The following is an 18943-nucleotide window of genomic DNA, read 5'->3' as shown; positions in this document are numbered from 1 at the left end:
TTTCTATGTTTTTTTTTTGTTGGTTGTTGAATTTGGTTGTTCTGCCTGTTGAACTTACTCTATACTTGGATTTGTGATTGTTAATAGTGTGGTTTGGAAGAAAAGCTGTTTGAGTCTAAACATGAAATTTTATTCCAATACTGAAGGTATCTTGTTTTTAGCATGTTTGTAGTTTTTGGAGCAATTATCAGGTCTTATTGTTTTAGGTTTCTAATAATATGCTTGTAGGAAAACTTTCTTTCCACTATTGGAAGATAAAAAACAAATACTTTAATTGATTTATGGAGCTAGAAGAGGTCTTTATAGGTTGAATTAATGTAGAAGTGTTATAGTTGAATTTTTTCTTGTGAATCGGGCGTCTTAGTCTTTTGGAAAAGAAAGTTGAGCCTTGGGGAGCAGATGGTAGGTTTATATGGAACTTCATTAGATTCTAATTGGGGCATTGGTACAGTTGGAGGTCAGCAGCCATAAGCCGAATATGTTCTGAAAGGTGAATGTAGGCCTGACCACTGGTCCAGTCCGGGGCTGGAACCAGCGGTTCAGTGATTAGGGAGGGGTTGACCCAGAAATGGACTGGATTTTTCCAGTTCGAGCCAGTTTTGGAACAGTTCAACGATATGTTCGGTTCTAGTTCGATCCTGTTTTGTCCACGTGGTACTCTCTAAAGCTGCCACATGGTGCTAGTCATCAAAGTAGAGTTGGATGTAGTCAATGACGATTAATAGCTTCATGATGATGAAAAACATTGATCTGTCGTGACTTTTCTGGCAGTTATAGATGGGGAAAAGATTAGTCAAGTTGTTGATAGAAAAGAGTCTGTGTAGAATAATCTTTAACTGCTGTGTGTGTGTATTAATTTTCTTGAATAGTTCGTGGAAGGGGAAGGGAGAGGAGGGTTTTTTGGCTGTCTCAAAATGTTGAGAGTTGTCTGTTTATTTCTTGAACTTCTCATTTGATCTCTCTTTTGTTGTTTAGACTTGCCTCGTACGTATTGCAAATGAAATGTGGAATCTAGAGAACTCAAGAACATGTAATATCCAGGAAAAAAACTAATAATGTTTACTACAATTTTGTACCAAACTGTCTTTCAAAATGGTTTGGTAGCATTTCTTTAATAATTGTTCTCTTTTTTTTTTTTTAAAGAAAATTGATTATGGGCCCCAATTTGGTGTATTAAAATGAAAACAAGTAGGTGAAATTGTTGAAGGACAGGCCAAATTCGAAAATTTTGATCTTACAATTTTTAAATTCATTGTACGTATGCGTGATTGTACAGCATTTAAATATAGAATATTAACATCGTATTGATTATTTTAGGTTCTTAAATTGTAACAAATAAAAACGTTACTAGTTTATGAATTGCTCATCCTGCAGGCTGCTGCTGCTTAATTATGTTACTAAAATAAATTACTAGACGCTGGGTTTTGAAAATTGCCAGTTTTGCAAGTCAATGGACGAATAAACGAACTGAAAAAAAGGAAAAAAGAAAGAAAATGGGTTTCGGTGGTGCCATTTTTAGGGTTCATATGGTTCTTTGAGCTGCCTTGTTTGAAATTGTTCGTTTATTGTTAATTTAAAATAAATATATATTAGTCAAAATTAAAAATTTATATATTTATATTTTAAGTATACGAGAAATTATGTCTAAATAATTTTTTTTAATTATAAATATTCATATATTAATATTCTTGATTATTGCCAAAAACAGAAAGTTGGTGACTCAGATTTGGATTTTTTTCGTCGCTTTCATAAAATCATAAATTTTAATTAAAAAAGGAAAAAAAAAAATCTACGAAGATACAATACCATTTAAATTAGTTGACAGTAACAATTTAAGAAAGAAATTGAATAGGATCGAAAGTTAAAAAATGGTTGAATAATTTTTACCTGTATGATAATGAGTCACAGGAAGAATCAAACATTGACCACCGTCAATTTTGAGTTGGCATCCTAAATTTCCTACTAGTATCATCACCACCACCAAAGGCCGGAGACTTTGGCAAGCCACAAAGGGAAAACTAACATACCCGAACTGCTCGAGCTTTCATTGCTTCCTCCACACAGGTTGTTTATAAAGCAAGAAATAATCTTTCAACAATGGTCTGTCTTCTTCTAAATTTTCTTCAGATACAACTCTATTTCTTCCTCTATATTCCTTTCTTGGTTGTCTCTTTTCTACTAGACCTATGGACAACGAGGAGGCCTATTAGAAGAGGCCCCCTCCACGGCTCCACCCAAGCTCCTTGTATCCCTACTAAGCAAATTAATAAGTTTGCTGGGAGCTTTCGTATTTCTTCTTGTTTGAGCTTTTCTTGTGTTTAACTATGGCAGACATTTCCCTGGAACATATAAAAAATGAGAATATTGATCTTGTAAGGAAATCCCTTGAATGTTAAAATGATTCTAATAATATTATTAAGCTAAAGCTTGTTGAAACTCATTATATAAATATTAATTGTTGTATTTACATGTGCACTTGTGTAGGAGAATATCCCTGTTGAGGAAGTCTTTCAGCAGCTAAAATGTACAAAAGAGGGATTGACAACAGATGAAGGTGAGAAAAGGCTTCAAATCTTTGGGCCTAACAAGCTTGAGGAGAAAAAGGAGAACAAAATCCTCAAGTTCTTGGGTTTCATGTGGAATCCTCTATCATGGGTCATGGAGTCAGCAGCTATCATGGCCATTGTTTTGGCAAATGGAGGAGGCAAACCACCAGATTGGCAAGACTTCCTTGGAATTATTGTATTGCTTGTCATTAACTCCACCATTAGCTTCATTGAAGAAAACAATGCAGGAAATGCTGCTGCTGCTTTGATGGCTGGTCTAGCCCCTAAAACCAAGGTACATTCTTTTTGCGTTTGTTTTTGTTCATGCTGATTGCTTCTTTATTTTGTTAGCAACTCATATAATGTATTCTTTTCTAGGTGCTGAGAGATGGGAAATGGAGTGAACAAGATGCATCAATTTTGGTTCCAGGTGATATGATTAGCATTAAGTTGGGGGATATCATCCCAGCTGATGCTCGTCTCATGGAGGGAGATCCACTCAAGATTGATCAGTCTGCCCTTACTGGTGAGTCCCTTCCTGTCACGAAGCATCCTGGTGACGAGGTTTTCTCTGGCTCAACTTGCAAACAAGGTGAGATTGAGGCTGTTGTTATTGCAACTGGTGTTCATACCTTCTTTGGCAAGGCAGCTCACTTGGTTGACAGCACTAATAATGTTGGTCACTTTCAGAAGGTATAGTAATTTTTCACTAAAAATAATGTACATTTTGATTGTTTACATATTGTTCTGTCAATCTCACTTCTCACTCACTCTATTATTAGGTGTTGACTGCCATTGGTAACTTTTGTATCTGCTCAATTGCGGTAGGTATGGCAATCGAAATTATAATCATGTACCCAATCCAGCACAGGAATTACAGAGAGGGTATTGACAACCTTTTGGTACTTCTCATTGGAGGTATCCCAATTGCCATGCCTACAGTCTTGTCAGTGACAATGGCTATTGGGTCTCACCGTCTGTCACAGCAAGGTGCCATTACCAAGAGAATGACTGCCATTGAAGAAATGGCTGGAATGGATGTCTTATGTAGTGATAAGACCGGTACTCTTACCCTTAACAAGCTTACAGTTGATAAGAACCTCATTGAGGTTAGTGATTTAAGCCAAGTCTTTCAAGAGGACCAAAGAATAGGAAAAGTTTTATGAGCATAACGTTTGATACCTATTTTTGAGTTATTGATAATTGCAGGTGTTTGCCAATGGCATTGACAAGGACACTGTTGTATTACTTGCTGCCAGGGCTTCTAGAATTGAAAACCAGGATGCAATTGATGCTTCAATTGTTGGGATGTTGAGCGATCCTAAGGAGGTACGTATTCAAACAACTTCTTATGAACACTAGTGGTTTATGTTAATCCATATTTTCTTATGCTAAGATATTTACTCTTTTGCTTCATTGTGAGCTTTTTAGGCAAGGGCAGGACTTACCGAGGTGCATTTCTTGCCTTTTAATCCTGTGGACAAGCGCACGGCAATCACTTACATTGACAACAATGGTGATTGGCATAGATGCAGTAAGGGGGCTCCTGAGCAGGTAAATTTTTCTGGCATCTTGCATTTGAAGACTAACGCTTGGTGAGACAATCTTAAACAATAAGTTTCTATTTAAATGCCAGATTATTGATCTATGTGAACCCATGGGGGAGGTGAAGGAAAAGGCCCACAAAATCATAGACAACTTTGCTGACCGTGGCCTTCGATCTCTTGCTGTTGCTCGTCAGGTAGATATGTTATTTCTTTTAGAAAAATTACTTAGCTAGACAAGAATAATTGAATTATAATGTGCCTTTCCTTTCTCTTGTTCACAGATTGTTCCAGAGAAGACCAAGGAAAGCACAGGAGGACCATGGGAGTTTGTGGGTCTTTTGCCTCTCTTTGATCCTCCAAGGCATGACAGTGCAGAGACTATTCGTCGAGCCCTTGACCTTGGTGTCAATGTTAAGATGATAACTGGTGACCAACTTGCTATTGGCAAAGAGACTGGTCGAAGGCTTGGCATGGGCACTAACATGTATCCATCATCCTCCCTCCTTGGTGATTGTAAGGATGAGTCAATTGCAGGCATTCCAGTGGATGAGCTCATTGAGAAGGCTGATGGATTTGCTGGAGTCTTTCCTGGTAATGAGATTTCAATTTTAGCTATTCCAACTACAATAAAGATATCATGTTTGAGTCGTCTCATGGAGATTCAACTAATGTGTATCAGAGCACAAGTATGAGATTGTTAAGAAGCTCCAAGAGAGGAAGCACATTTGTGGTATGACAGGAGATGGTGTGAATGATGCCCCTGCACTGAAGAAAGCAGACATTGGTATAGCTGTGGCAGATGCTACTGATGCTGCTAGGAGTGCTTCAGACATTGTTTTGACAGAGCCAGGATTAAGTGTGATTGTTAGTGCTGTATTAACAAGTAGAGCCATCTTTCAAAGAATGAAGAACTACACAATCTATGCTGTTTCCATCACAATTCGTATTGTGATGGGATTCATGCTCGTTGCACTTATTTGGAAATTCGACTTCTCGCCATTCATGGTCTTAATCATTGCTATTCTCAATGATGGTACCATTATGACCATCTCCAAGGACCGAGTCAAGCCATCTCCTATGCCTGACTCTTGGAAGCTGAAGGAAATTTTTGCCACAGGCATTATTCTTGGAACCTATCTGGCAATCATGACTGTGATATTCTTTTATCTTGCTCATGACACTGACTTCTTCCCAGTAAGTGAATCACTGTAAATATGAGAGTATTATATTAAAAACAAACAAAACATAATACTGAAATATTATTTTTTGCAGCAAAAATTCGGAGTGAAGACAATCAAAGGTATACATGCTGAGCTTACAGCTGCTCTTTACCTTCAAGTAAGCATTATCAGTCAAGCACTCATCTTCGTTACTCGATCAAGGAGTTGGTCCTTCATGGAACGTCCTGGTCTCCTACTTGTTAGCGCTTTCATGGTAGCACAATTGGTAATAACTTGTCCATAGTTGTCTTGCTTTCTTCATTAGTTGATATGCTCTAACTATGTAACTTGTTCAATGAAGGTGGCTACAATTATTGCTGTATATGCAAGCTGGGGCTTTGCAAAAATTGAAGGCATTGGTTGGGGTTGGGCAGGAATAATATGGCTTTACAGTATTATCACCTATATCCCTCTTGATATCCTTAAGTTCATGATTCGTTTTGCATTAACTGGGAAGGCCTGGGATAACCTGCTGCAGAACAAGGTTTCTAAGCAACATCAACATAAAAAATCTTATATTTTTCTAGTTCTTTATTTATGAATAATTTTGCCTCACAAAATTTCCTTTTTAATCAATTTAGACTGCTTTCACGACCAAGAAAGACTATGGAAAGGGTGAGAGGGAAGCACAGTGGGCTGCTGCTCAACGTACGCTTAGTGGTCTCCAACAAGCAGATGGTATAACTCATGACAAGGCTACCTATAAAGAATTAACAGAGCTTGCAGAGCAGGCTAAGAAGCGTGCTGAAGTAGCAAGGTTGGGTATCAAACCATTCACTTATGCAATTTCATTCTCATGATATCTGTATATGCTTATGCCTGAATTAAGTTATAGTTTTAGTTCAAAATTTTTAATTTTGCAGATTAAGGGAGCTTCACACATTGAAAGGGCATGTTGAGTCAGTGGTGAAGCTAAAGGGACTTGACATTGAGACCATCCAACAACACTACACAGTTTAAGGCATTGAAGGAGCTAGTCCATAACAAGGAACATAGAGCAACTGTGATGGAAATAGGGGAAGTTTTAGGGGAAAGAAAATTTGAAGAATGAATAAGCTAATCTTAATCTTTTGTCAATTTAGTATTTCCTCTATTCATTGTTAGGATGAGATTTGTTGTAGCTGATATTGAAGAAGACAATAAAATTAATATATATTGATTTAAATAGCTTGCTTTTTCTCTATTATTTCTACAGTATCTAGCTTTTACATCATAGCATATTTTTCCTTCAATATTGCAAGTTCTATGTTCTTAGCCTTTGAAATTTGATATTGTGGCGATAGACCATTGATGACTTTAAATTGTAGTGATCATTCTCTTTTGACAATTCAAAGTGCTAAAAAAAATTTTTTTTTAGGAGATATTACAAATTACTCCATGAAATATGCCAAAAATTACAAATCAGTTAACTCTCTTTTTTCAATTTGAAATTAGTCCATGAGGTATTATTTTATCAACAAAAAAAATTCCTTCTGTTAAAATTACACCCAATTTACCATTAGTAAATGTAAAATCTCATAAATGCCCCTTTGCATCTCGACTTTCAACCTCTCTCTTTCTGCTCTCTCTTTCCCTCTCCCAAAATCTTTTATTAATTATTTAAATAATTTTTTAAAAAAACTATTTTCTCTTTTAATGTGAATCTAAAACTATTTATAAAAATAGTGTTTGCTTGAAAAAATATAAGTTGAAAAAGTATTTTCAAGGTTTAAGAAGTAAACACAAAACCGTCAGTTGAGGAAGCACTTTTAATAGCAATTCATCAGCGTGTACCGTAAGTGTAAGTCAGCGTGTGTGATTGCTCACAAAATCGCTCACAAAACCGCCAATCAGAATGATAATTTCAGAATGTGTCAGATTACTTAAAAAAATGTTATTTCAACTGGCATTTTCTTGAGTATGCATCAGAAAATATTATACTATTGGAACGCGTGAAGTACAGAGAGTAAATTTTAAAACTATAGAGAGCAAATTGTGAAATTTTTAGAATTCTGCCTTGCTTTCATGCCAGATTTTTTTTTTCCTTTTCTCTTCTCCCATATAAAAAAATTCTTTTGTTCTTCGTATGAAGAATGATTAATGCACATAAGATTTTTTGGTTAGGAGTACAGCTAACTCTTTTTTATTTACACTTTTGTTATCAGTGTAATTATTTTTTTTATTAAAAAAATTCAGATTTAATAAAAGTAAATTATAAAAATTAAGATCAAGAAATTAAATAATAAATTAACATTATGCGTGAAATTTTTTTGAAATAGAAACATAGAAAAATTAAAGGTGTTTGATCAGGCAGCATAAACAAAGAACTAACATTCGAAATTTTTGGGTGGAAGTTTATAGTTATTGCATGAAATATAAATGAAAATATTGCATAAAAAATATTTTTAGAATGCATTCTTCAGCACCCTCTCAATTATCTCAAACTTAATAGCATAATACTAAAATTAGAATATTTTACATCATATCAATATACTAATTTAATTTTTATCTAAATTTGTCATAGAATTTGACATGCATCTTAACAAAATTATAAAAATAAAATATTAAATAAACATATTATAGCATTAATCAAAATAACAATTTATATTTAAGTTTAAAATTTACCTTAATTGCAATATTTTTGCTTCTTAATGTCAAAATCCAAAAAAACAATTCAATTTGAAAATACTGTATATAATATAAGAAAAAAATTATGTTGCATACAAAGAAAAAAAATATGTTGGATACAAAGGTAGCAAAGGAAAAAAAAAAATCGAGAAGAAGAGAGAACCTTGCTCAAGGGAAGGAAACTCTTAACTTTGAAGAGAGTTATTTTTAACATGTTTCATTTCCAATGCAGCAGTGTAGCTTTATGTGTTGCTCAAGAAATCGCTAATTAAATGATGTTTTTAGTGTAAATTTGTAGTCTCCGTTAGATGATGTAACAACTCATTGAAACACTTCAAACTGCTAATTCAAATAGCATTTTGTGTTCATTTGCTTCCCATGCGACATGATGTAACAACTCACTAAAATGCCATTTTGACTAGTTTTTTGCGACAATGACACACTCATGAGAATAATATATTTCAATTGGCATTTTTTTTTCTTCAGTATTTTAAACATGAAAACACTTATTCAATTGGAGGTTTCTATTGCAACACATTATTTTGGTAAATAGTTCAGATTTCACATTATTATGGTAAATAGTTTTTAAAACCAAAATATTTTAATAATTAATCCCAAAATCCCTCCCTCTCACTATTTCTCTCATCCTTTCTCCCACTTTCTTCTCTTCCTCTTTGTATCTCTCTCTCTCTCTCTCTCTCTCAGCCATGGCATTAGCAAATAAAATCAAGATTAATAAATAAATTCCAAACCCATCTAAATCAAACATAAAATTTTAAAATCAAAAACCAAAATTGATTGGGTTTTTTCAAGAATAATAAAGAGATTTCAAAAGGAGAGGAGCGATAAGACAAATAAGAAAATATGGATTGTTGTGTTCTTCACAATAGACACTTTGCTCTGATAAATTTCAACCCAAACTAACATTCTTCATAGTAAACACATACCCACCAATAAAACCGACAAAATTAAATCAATTCCTCTGTTCTCCGTAAAAAAATGTAATACCCAACTATTTTCAAGTAAACATAACAAATAGATTGAATTAAAAAAAAACTACAAATTGATTCAAATCTAGAATCAATTAGTTCAAATGTTCAATACCAAACAAGCTAAAACAAGTAAACAAATTGCAAAAGATGAATCAAATCAATGGAATGGTGATGCTAAGAGGTGTTTAAGGTAGGGTTGCTAAAACCCTATGAGTCGGTCAATTAATTTAAAGATGTATTATCAATTAATAATAGCAATGAGAGGTAGACTTAGCCATAGTTCAGTTTAAAATCAAAGCAATCCAACCTAGAACTGGAGTTGGACTAATCAAATTTGGATTTGAATTAGATCAGACCAAAATTAGAATCGATTAGTCCAATTCTAGGAAAAACTATATTTTATTTTCTTAAAAAAAAAAGAAATTTCAACAGATAGATTTAATCAAAATTGGACCAAATCAAATAGAAATAGAAAAAAAAAAAAGAGGGACCTTACAACCCATTTTTGTTTTTCCTAAACTTGAATAAAAACCAACTTGGTGGCCACTCTTAACAAGAAAGGACTATGGTTTAGGTGAGGAGTATTAAAAGGAGAGGGCTATGATTTGTTAATTTATGAGTAGTTATGATTGAGGGTAAGAGGAGAAGTAATTATTTGAGTTTGCACTAACTAGACAAGGAATACCTAATAGCAATAGTGAGAGCCAAGGTACTGGCTAATGAGAGGGAGAGATGCATATGGAAGGCTTGAAGGTGAGGAACGAGACTTAGATACAATGAAGTAAGGAAATGGAAGGGTAGAGGCAAAGTGGTTATGGGTGGTGGCGACTGAAGAGGAAATAGTGTATTGGGAAGCCTACGAACAATTTAAGGCAGAAAGGGAAAGAGTGAAGGGGAGAGGGAAGGATTATTGCGTGTCCCTCAAGGCAATTTTAGAATTTTAAAAATATTTTATTATTATTATTTTATTATTATTATTTATTTTGACCAACAATAAAATTAAGTGTAATTTTAACAAAATAACTATTATGTTGGTAGAATAATACCTTAAAAACTATCTTGTTTAAAATTGAAAACAAAGTGATTGACATGTGATTTTTGACATAACTCAAATATTAATTCATAATTTATCATTTCTATCATTTGTATTTTATTAGTTCAAATTCTCAACCATTATTACAAAAATTAAAATTGAAAAAATTAAGATTTTTTTTTGTTACTTTAACAATTATGATAAATGGTTAATAGACATGACCAAGGGTCAATTCAAGCTCTCAATTTGACTAATCTCGAGTCAAATTTGGGACTGACCTTAGTCAATGATTCGTGAGCTTAAACTAGCTTGAACCTTACGTTGAGGTAGATTTCAGTCCCTTCCTCCTAGCTCAGAAAGTAAACTAGCAGTTTCACCGAGAGTCTGGTCTAGTTCAAATGTTTTTTTTTTTTTTTTTTTAAAGGTGATGTGGCTAAAGTAGGAAGGTGCCACGTAGAGCCAACATATGCAAACTATGTGTTACACCTATGAGGCACCATGTTGCACTTTTTTGCTTCACACATTGTGCCTCCCTTTTAAAATTGCTCTACCCTCAATTATCAATTGACCGTTGGGAGGGAAGCTTTTTAGTTTCCTTTTTGAAATGTTGGGAAAAGAAAATTTTGTCCCTTATAAAGATTAAATAATGATTAGTTTTAAAAGGCATTTCAAGAATATGAAAAAGTTATTTTTCTATAAACTGCATATTTTACACAAATTCAAAATTTTCTTCTAACTTCCATCTCTGTCAAATCCCTAATATTTTCTATTCTCTAATATTTTTCACTCTAATATTTTCTACCACATAATATTTTCCACTCTCTTAATTCTCACACTTTAACATCCATCTTCAATTTTTTCTATTTCTTTAATTTTCTTTGCAAGCAAAATTTCATCAAGGTGTTCTAGAATAGAAAAGGGAAAAGGTAGAACAAGAGAAACCTAATCATTCTTTGACCTTATTGTCACACCTTATCCCTCCATAAGGCATAACATGATCCCGTAATATACCTAATGAATTATCGAACTTCGTTTACTGATAATCCATTAAATGCACTACAAGGGATTTTAAACCTTTTCTTATTTCTTTTTACAGTGGTGAGCACTTTTGACAGGTGTTAAAATTTTTTTAACTGAAGTGAAAACAAATAATAAATCTGAAGTATCAATAATTTCTGTAAAAATTTCAGCAGAGTGCCGTCTGTATTTGGAGCAAAATAGTTCTTCAAAAACCTGTAAAAAACACTTCCAATATATTTGTTCAATCCCAAACTCCAATATGGCTTAACTCAAATTAGTGTCCTCAACACAGTTCAAACTCAATTCAATATCATTTTCAACAATTCCAAAGATAAAGTGCAAAATACATCAGTATATCAAAACTAAAATAAGAGAATTGTAATACAATATTTTGACAGGCCAAAATAATTTAGAACTTTATTTTACAACTGCTCAAGACCAAGTACAATATATACATACAGTTCACATACATTACAACAAAAATTACAATGAGGTGGTATACTCAATATACCCGACAAAATCTCAAAAGTGTAGTACAAGTAGCCTACTCTGCTGCTTTATCTGTCTGTCTACCTGCGACAGCAATGAAAAAGCTATCGCTGAGCCAATGTCTCAGTGGTGCACAACATTAAGAAAATACAATTTAAAACCATAAACCATAAATTACATGAACTGTGGATACTTAAAATCATAGTTCATTTCAAAAGGTAGAGAATGTCATAAAGAATTAAATTTCATTTCACAATGTCTCAATAAATACCAATAAATCACACACACAGCTTAATCATGATTCCAAAGTCCAATTCATCCCAAAAGCCAATGGCTAATGAGGAATAACATAGCTAGCTAGTAATTTTATGAGTACTCATCCTATTCGTCCTCAACTGGCACACACCTCAACACTTCAACCAGAGAGGGAATTCAAAGCCAATTCATCCCACTGGACAAGCTAGCGAGAAATTCAATCAAATATACATGATAGCTGTGGTTTCAAACCATTTGCAATATTTTTCAAGCAATAAGTATCCATCAAATTCCATTCAAATAAATTTTCCATAATTTAAGTAATAATATACAAATTGTCAAAATTTATTTCAAGTGAAAATTCAAAAGAAATAATTGTTGTGCACAAACCTCTGCTGAGTAGCCTCTTGGCCTTGACTCAGTGGTTCTTTCCCCTTCTCTGAGTCTTTGCTAACTGAAACACATAATTTAAAGTGTTTCAGTACTCATTTAAATTGTTTCTAATAATAAGGTTCAATAATTAAATTTATTTAATACTATTGCTTTCATTAGTCAACCTATAATGTTGACATTTAATACACACTAGGTGAATTAATTTTAATATTACCAATGTGTCACATTTTATAGTCCTTTAGTGTTGGTATATGTTATCAATTTCATTTTCAAGTGTATTGTATTTTATTGCAATTTATCGGATTTTGGTATGTTATTTTGACCTAGCCAGATAACCTAGTTCTCTCAGTTTTTGGGTTCTGGTCAGAATTACAAACTTGTAGGTCTATGTCTTATTAAACTTTTGCCACAAATTTTAGGTCATTTGGAGTTTACTAGACTAAGTTATGGTCATTTTATCAATGCTGGATAGGTTGCACTAAAATGGCAAACTTAGGTCATTTTTAGGTCACTTCTAATTCTGGAAGGTTTTATACCCGAACTTGTGCAAGCATTTTGACTTGCTTATGGTCATTTCTGGGTTTTTTGATCTCAACCAAAATTGTATCCCTATGTCTAAGCTTTCCAACCATATAAATTCAAGTCATTTGGACCTGTTTTGAGTGAGTTATGGCCAAAAGACTGACTACTGTTCAAATGGTCAATTTATGGGTTATCAAGTTTGTAATTCCGGATTAGGTCAATTTTAGTGTTACTTTCTGGACAGAATTTTGGTAGGCTTTCAACATGAAAGTTGGCACATTTTGTGCCTAGTTTCACCTCCAATTGGCCTCATACCAATTGGAGTAACACATTTAGGGTTATAGTCTCATTTGTATATTGTCCTTAAATACATTGCTTAAACATCTATCAATTACACATTTACCTTGCTATAAGTCCACTTCTCTACCCAATTCTGATTTGGTACATTACCATATTCATCAATCACTTTACATTATAATCACTTTGGGTAGAATGCAATGACCTTTAATACACCAATTATAGTCCTAAATCACAATATACCAAATATAGTCCTAAATTACAAAGTCCATTTACAACAATATATACATGTAAACACTCCCAATATTACATATAACTTCACTTGTAAATTATATGCATATTCTGCCACCTTTAATACCATAATTTAACAAACCATTCATGAAATTAAACACTTCCAACTTCACCATAAGGCTGCCCAAGTTACACATATACATCAAGCTTCCATTTTTAATTTACAAACTTACAATTCAAACTATATACATGGTAATCAACTCCTATACATTTAAGCACTTAAATCAACACCTCAAATCACCAAATACATGAAGAAATAAATCAACTTCCATGGACATGAGGGTTGCCAAATTTTGAATAATTCAATAACTCAACAAATCCTTAATTTTTCTTCATCATTTAATTCACCTCAACATGGAAATCAAGTTTACTTAAGAAAGGAAAAAGAAATGGACACTTACCTCTTATGAAGCTTGTTAAAAACTCACCAAATCTTTTCTTTCTTGCTCCCTATCTCTTCCCCAAGGTGTATAGACAACTTTTAATGAAGAAACTATGGTGAAATGAAGCTTGGAATGGGAGTGCATGTAGCTTGTTCCATGGATGGCAATGGAGGTTTAATGGTGGAAATGGTTTCGGCTAGTTTGAAGTGAGGTTGAAGATGACAAATTTTTCTGTCCCAAATGCTGTTTTTGAGGTGAGGTTGAAGATGACAGATTTTCTATCCCAAATGCTGTTTTTTTATGTCCCTTAAATTGAGGTTAGTGGAGCACTAACTTAGTTTATGCTTTAATTAATTAAAGTTTCACAATTTTGCAAATTTGCCACCAAACTTTCACTAATTATATTAGGTACCACTTTTCTTATTTTCATGACATTTTCAATGTTTAATATCACTTATTTTTTAATGAACATTTAGTTCAAAAGTCAACTCGGGGTGTCGATTGACCAAAATGCCCCTATTCGATTTGTATTCCCGATTTTTCGGTAACACCGATTTTTGTCGGTTTCTTGATTATTCGTTTTTCTTTGTATTAATTAATTAATTTTCTTTGATATTTCTAATGTCATTTATACTTCAATAGATATTTATTTAAGTCTTAAAAATATTTTTCAGGGTTTCCCACGGTCCAAGGTTAGTCAACGGTCCTCACCATAACTTTCCGGTGCGGTAACCCATCGCTACGGTTTTTGGCTCGTTTAACTTAATCACATTTCATTGCTCTTATTTTTCCTTTATTTCTCTTGTATTTTCCTCTATTGTATTTCATCATTTCATGTCTCCTTACTAACATTTAAGTGTAGTTCCAAGCATTCTAGCTGTCCGGACAGACACTGATCACCGGAACAGTAGAACGCACTACCGAATATAGGGATATTACACTTATTTTTAGGCCACTTGGTATTGACACTTTAGATGAATTATTTAAGAGTCAACTTCCTTACTTGGAGCAAATTCAAGAAAGTGAGCATATAAATTTGGATGAGGGTGAAGATGAAGCACTAACTCTAACTTAATTAGTTCAAGCTTCTCGTTCACTAAAACATGATATTTTCATAGTTCATTTTACAAAACTTCAACGAAATAATGAAGTTGAAGTAAAATGCAACTATTGCGTTTAGGTTTTCAAATTTAATTTAGGAGGTGGGTATGACACATATAGAAGACATTTGCAAAATAGACTTCCATCAGAGGCAAGAGGCCACAACACAAATGCAAAACTCATAAAGGCTCATAACCATTGACAATCTCTAAATATTCCTTCAAGAAGATCGAGAGAGAACTCATAAAATTAGTAAGAGTAGAACACTTATCTTTTTATTTTGAAGAAAATAATTACATGTTCAATAATTTTTCCAAATTGATGTTAAACCTCAATTTAAGAGTATTCCAAGAAATAAATTGAAAGAACACTTATTTCAATGTATTATAAGAAAAAAATGAATTGGTTAAATTGTTGAATTCATTGCGGCATTAGGTCTAAATTTGCTCCGATATTTGGAATGACCAACGACAAGTCAATTGTTATATGAGAATTTGTCACACCTTATCCCTTGTAAGGCATGACATGTTCCCATAGCATACCTAATGAATTACCGAGCTACACCTATTGATAACCCATTAAATATGCTACAAGGGATTTTAAACACAACATAGCTTTTTATCTTATAAATTCTTTTGCGGAAAACTGCATGGGAATAGTTAAAATTCAATTACATATCAAATAGACATTCATTAGAGGAAATAAACTTATTATTACAAAAGATACATTTTGCATAAGTCTCAAAATAAAATCCAAATAGTTACAAACTCAAAATGTGATAGTAATGTAATGCTTTTAAATACAAACTGCTCAATGTCTGTACATCTATACATATAAGTATAAAATACATCAAAAGGAAATTACAGGAGTATACCTGCAATATATACTCACAGTCAAAACCAAAATGCTGCTTCCAAGTCTCTCACTCGGTAGCCTTCTCCTTTCCCTTACTTGCGACAGTATAAATAAGCTATCGCTAAGTATATCACTCAGTGGTGCACAACTAATAACTTTAAAACTTAAGGTAAAACACAACTTGTTAAAATACAAGAAATCATAGATTTGCATAATCATGATAGCATCACAAAACTTTTTGAGTCCATAAGAATCATTTATTGAAATCACATTTCGAATGAGAAATCATACTTTACAAATCACCATTCACAAAGCATAAGTGTTGCCAGCATCAACACACAGTTTAGACCATAACACAAAATTTCACAATCAATATTGTGTTGTACATCACGACAAAGCAATCTCAACCTCACTAACTGTTATTAATGAGGGAAGGGCTAGCTAGCTAATGAGTACTCATATAGTCTCACCCCACTAACCATTATTATTGGAGGACATAATCATATCAAATATCAAACCCCAAGTAGCCATTACTATTGGGTAGTTCCGAAGGGATTGTCATGCTAACTGTGGTTTCAAAACAATTTTTAAGAGTTTCTAAATCAATAATCATATTTGCAAAATAATAAACATATTCAAATTATCATAAAACCCATAAAGGGGTGGCAACACACAAATTTCTCAAATGCAAAAGAAAAACCATATCTCATTCAAAATAAACTCATTCAAATCAAACTCATTCAAATAAACTCATTCAAATCAATTTACAAGGTTAAAACAAAGAAAAGGTTAGTTGTGCACAAACCTTTAATGAACTCCTTTATCTTTACTTACTTCTCCTTGTCCATCCCAACCTCTTTTTCTACTGAAAATATATAAGTAGAATGTTTCAATATTCATCTTAACTATTGCTAAAAACTCATTTTATAAATGTCTAATGCCTCCCTAAGTTAGATTTGAAATTTCAAAGTGTTTTGAAATTTTGGACAGCTTGGTGCTCTACTTTTTGAACCCAATTTTTACCTAGTTTCAATTATAATTTGTTGATATGTTCTTCATGAAAAATGTTCGTCTAGATATTAACTTTATTTTCCTTTTTGAATCGCCTAATTCAGAGTTATGTAGTTCGAGTTATGTAGTGATTACTGTTCACATAGGTTAATTCTGATAGATTTGGTGACTTATTTTTGTCTAACAATTTGATTGAGTTAAGTTCATAATTTGGCCTTACATTCTTCATATGAAATGTTCTACTATATTTTAGGTTTTCGTCGGTTTAAGAATCATCTAAATTGGGGTTTTCTAGAAAAAGTTATGGCCATACAAAAATTACTATTTACGTTACTATTCATATTCTGGTAGATTTATCGACTCAACTTTACTTAGCAATTTGGTTAGGTTAAGTTAGTAATTAGGCTTCAAGTTATCCATAAGAAATGTTCTACTATGTTTTAGGTTTCTATCAGCTTAAGAATCACCTAAATCGGAGTTTTCTAGAGAGAGTTATAGCCTTGTAAAATTTACTATTCATATGGTCAATTTGCAGATTTCTAGATTTTGGCAGATTTGGTGACTCAATTTTCCTTAGCAATTTGATTGGGTTAAGTTCATAATTTGGCCTTAAGTTCTCCATATGAAATGTTCTACTATATTTTAAGTTTCCATTGGTTCAAGAATCACCTAAATTGGAGTTTTCTAGAGTGAGTTATGATAATTCAAAGTTTACTGTTCACGTGGTCTAACTCTGTCAGGTCCAGAATTTCACTTCCAGTTTCAAGGTTCATTTTGGGCAGTTTATGATCATTTTCTAGGTAGGGTATCTTCATGAAAATTCTAGCCTTATTTCTTAAGTTTCATTTCCAATTAGTTTCACAGCAATTGGAGTTGTGTAGCTCAAGTTATGAGCTGCCAAACACTGGACTTAGTGTGCACAATTTCTGCCCTATGGTTCAATTTTTACTTCCTTCAATTACTCCCACTAACCAACATCAATTCACATTTAACTCACCCCAAATGACCATAATTTAGCATTAATACATCCATAGCACTCATAGCACAAAAATCCCCAATTTTTCAAATCCATAGTTTGCACTTTTCCCTTAATCCATGCCATTCCATTAATTCCTTCCACCAACTAACATCAACCCACATTCAATTCATGCTAAGTAGTCATAATTTAACATTACGCACATCAATTTCATTCTCTAGCATCAAAGCCCTAATTTTCCCATGAACCCTAATCTTTCATAATTCAATTTATGCAAATTTCATGCAATCTCCTTACCCCAATCATGCATACTACTTCAACTAAGCTTGATTTCATCATCAATTACATTAAAATACATCAAACTCTAATTTTCCCCAAATTGGCCAAAACCTTAGTTTAGATTCCATGCATGATTCCTTTCAATTTCTGATGAAATTTCATCATAAGTTAACTTAATTCAAAGCTAGTATAACTAAATAAGCATGAAAGAACTCACCTCTTGATGATTTCTTTCCAACTCCCAATTTCTCCCAATTCTTGTTCTTCTTGTTTCAATCTTTCAATCAATGTTTACTTTGGTGTTTACTACAAGTTAGATGGGAAAACTCATGAAAGAAAAGTAAGGAATTGAGTTTGGAGAATGGGTGGCAATAGAGGAAGAAGGAAGAAGATGAAAGGAAGAGAGAGAGAGGGAGAGGGGAGGTGGGGCGGCACATAAGATGGGGGAGGAAGAGGGTTTTTTTTCTTTTTATACTTATCCGCAAATTTTGATTTTATTTAATTTATTTAATGCGTTGTCCAAAGTCCATTGGTCATAAAATTTTAATTGGGTCAAAATGGACTTAAAATTCTATGTTTTCGTTTCTTTTATTTTCTTTTCATTTTATACTTAAATTCTTTTCCTAAAAAAAATTATTCCATAATTCAATTCATTAATTTCATTTAATTAAATTAATATTTTAGTCAAAAGTCAACTCTTGAGGTGAATTGACCAAAATGCCCATCATCGAGTCATAATCCCTCTTTTTCAATATACCCGGCGAGTCCTTATATTTTTGGGTCAATTAAAATTTTATTGTGTCTATCTCAAGAAATTTTTATTCCTTTTTTGGTCCTCAAGGTATCTTTGAATAATACAAGTCACATACCAAAAATGGTACTATTCAGAGTTTGGAGGTTCGGGGTGTTACAATTCTCCCTTTCTTAAAAATAAAATTTCATCCTCGAAATTTACCTGATCTCAGTCTCTGAATAACTGTGGGTGTTGTCTCCTCATGTCCTCCTCACGTTCCCATGTAGCCTCCTGGCCTGAATGATGGTACCACAGTACTTTCACTAGAGGTATCTGCTTATTCCTCAGCTGCTTCACCTCATAAGCCAAGATCTTTATGGGCTCTTCGTCATA

The 18943-nt window shown here is 33.2% G+C and overlaps 1 protein-coding gene across 3 annotated transcripts; it reads left to right on the top strand.

Moving 5' to 3' along the window:
• Positions 1–139: 139 nt before the first annotated feature.
• LOC110669433 (ATPase 8, plasma membrane-type) lies at positions 140–6480 on the top strand. 3 transcript variants are annotated; one of them, XM_021831104.2, is made up of 13 exons: positions 140–2372; positions 2485–2841; positions 2925–3239; positions 3329–3655; positions 3756–3875; positions 3978–4100; positions 4183–4287; positions 4375–4684; positions 4773–5287; positions 5366–5539; positions 5615–5797; positions 5895–6070; positions 6177–6480. In XM_021831104.2, the coding sequence occupies exons 1-13, from the start codon at positions 2325–2327 to the stop codon at positions 6271–6273; spliced, it is 2850 nt and encodes a 949-aa protein (XP_021686796.2). In that variant the 5' UTR covers positions 140–2324; the 3' UTR covers positions 6274–6480. The 3 variants fall into 3 exon arrangements, with proteins under 3 accessions (XP_021686796.2, XP_021686797.2, XP_021686798.2); XM_021831105.2 differs by lacking the exons at positions 5895–6070; positions 6177–6480 and having other exon boundaries at positions 5366–5501; XM_021831106.2 differs by lacking the exons at positions 140–2372; positions 2485–2841 and having other exon boundaries at positions 3120–3239; positions 3375–3655.
• The last annotated feature ends 12463 nt before the right edge of the window (positions 6481–18943 follow it).

The sequence above is a fragment of the Hevea brasiliensis genome, chromosome 17, assembly GCF_030052815.1.
Source record: "Hevea brasiliensis isolate MT/VB/25A 57/8 chromosome 17, ASM3005281v1, whole genome shotgun sequence".
Taxonomy (NCBI): Eukaryota; Viridiplantae; Streptophyta; class Magnoliopsida; order Malpighiales; family Euphorbiaceae; genus Hevea; species Hevea brasiliensis.
This window is presented reverse-complemented; position numbering and strand designations above follow the sequence as displayed.

What these genes read in the sequence shown, in the direction of transcription:
- LOC110669433 (XM_021831104.2), top strand. Translation starts at nt 2,325, where the DNA reads ATGGCAGACATTTCCCTGGAACATATAAAAAATGAGAATATTGATCTT. An exon ending in ATGACACTGACTTCTTCCCA is followed by an intron (nt 5,288 to 5,365) that starts GTAAGTGAATCA and finishes TATTTTTTGCAG; the next exon opens with CAAAAATTCGGAGTGAAGAC. An exon ending in CTTTCATGGTAGCACAATTG is followed by an intron (nt 5,540 to 5,614) that starts GTAATAACTTGT and finishes TGTTCAATGAAG; the next exon opens with GTGGCTACAATTATTGCTGT.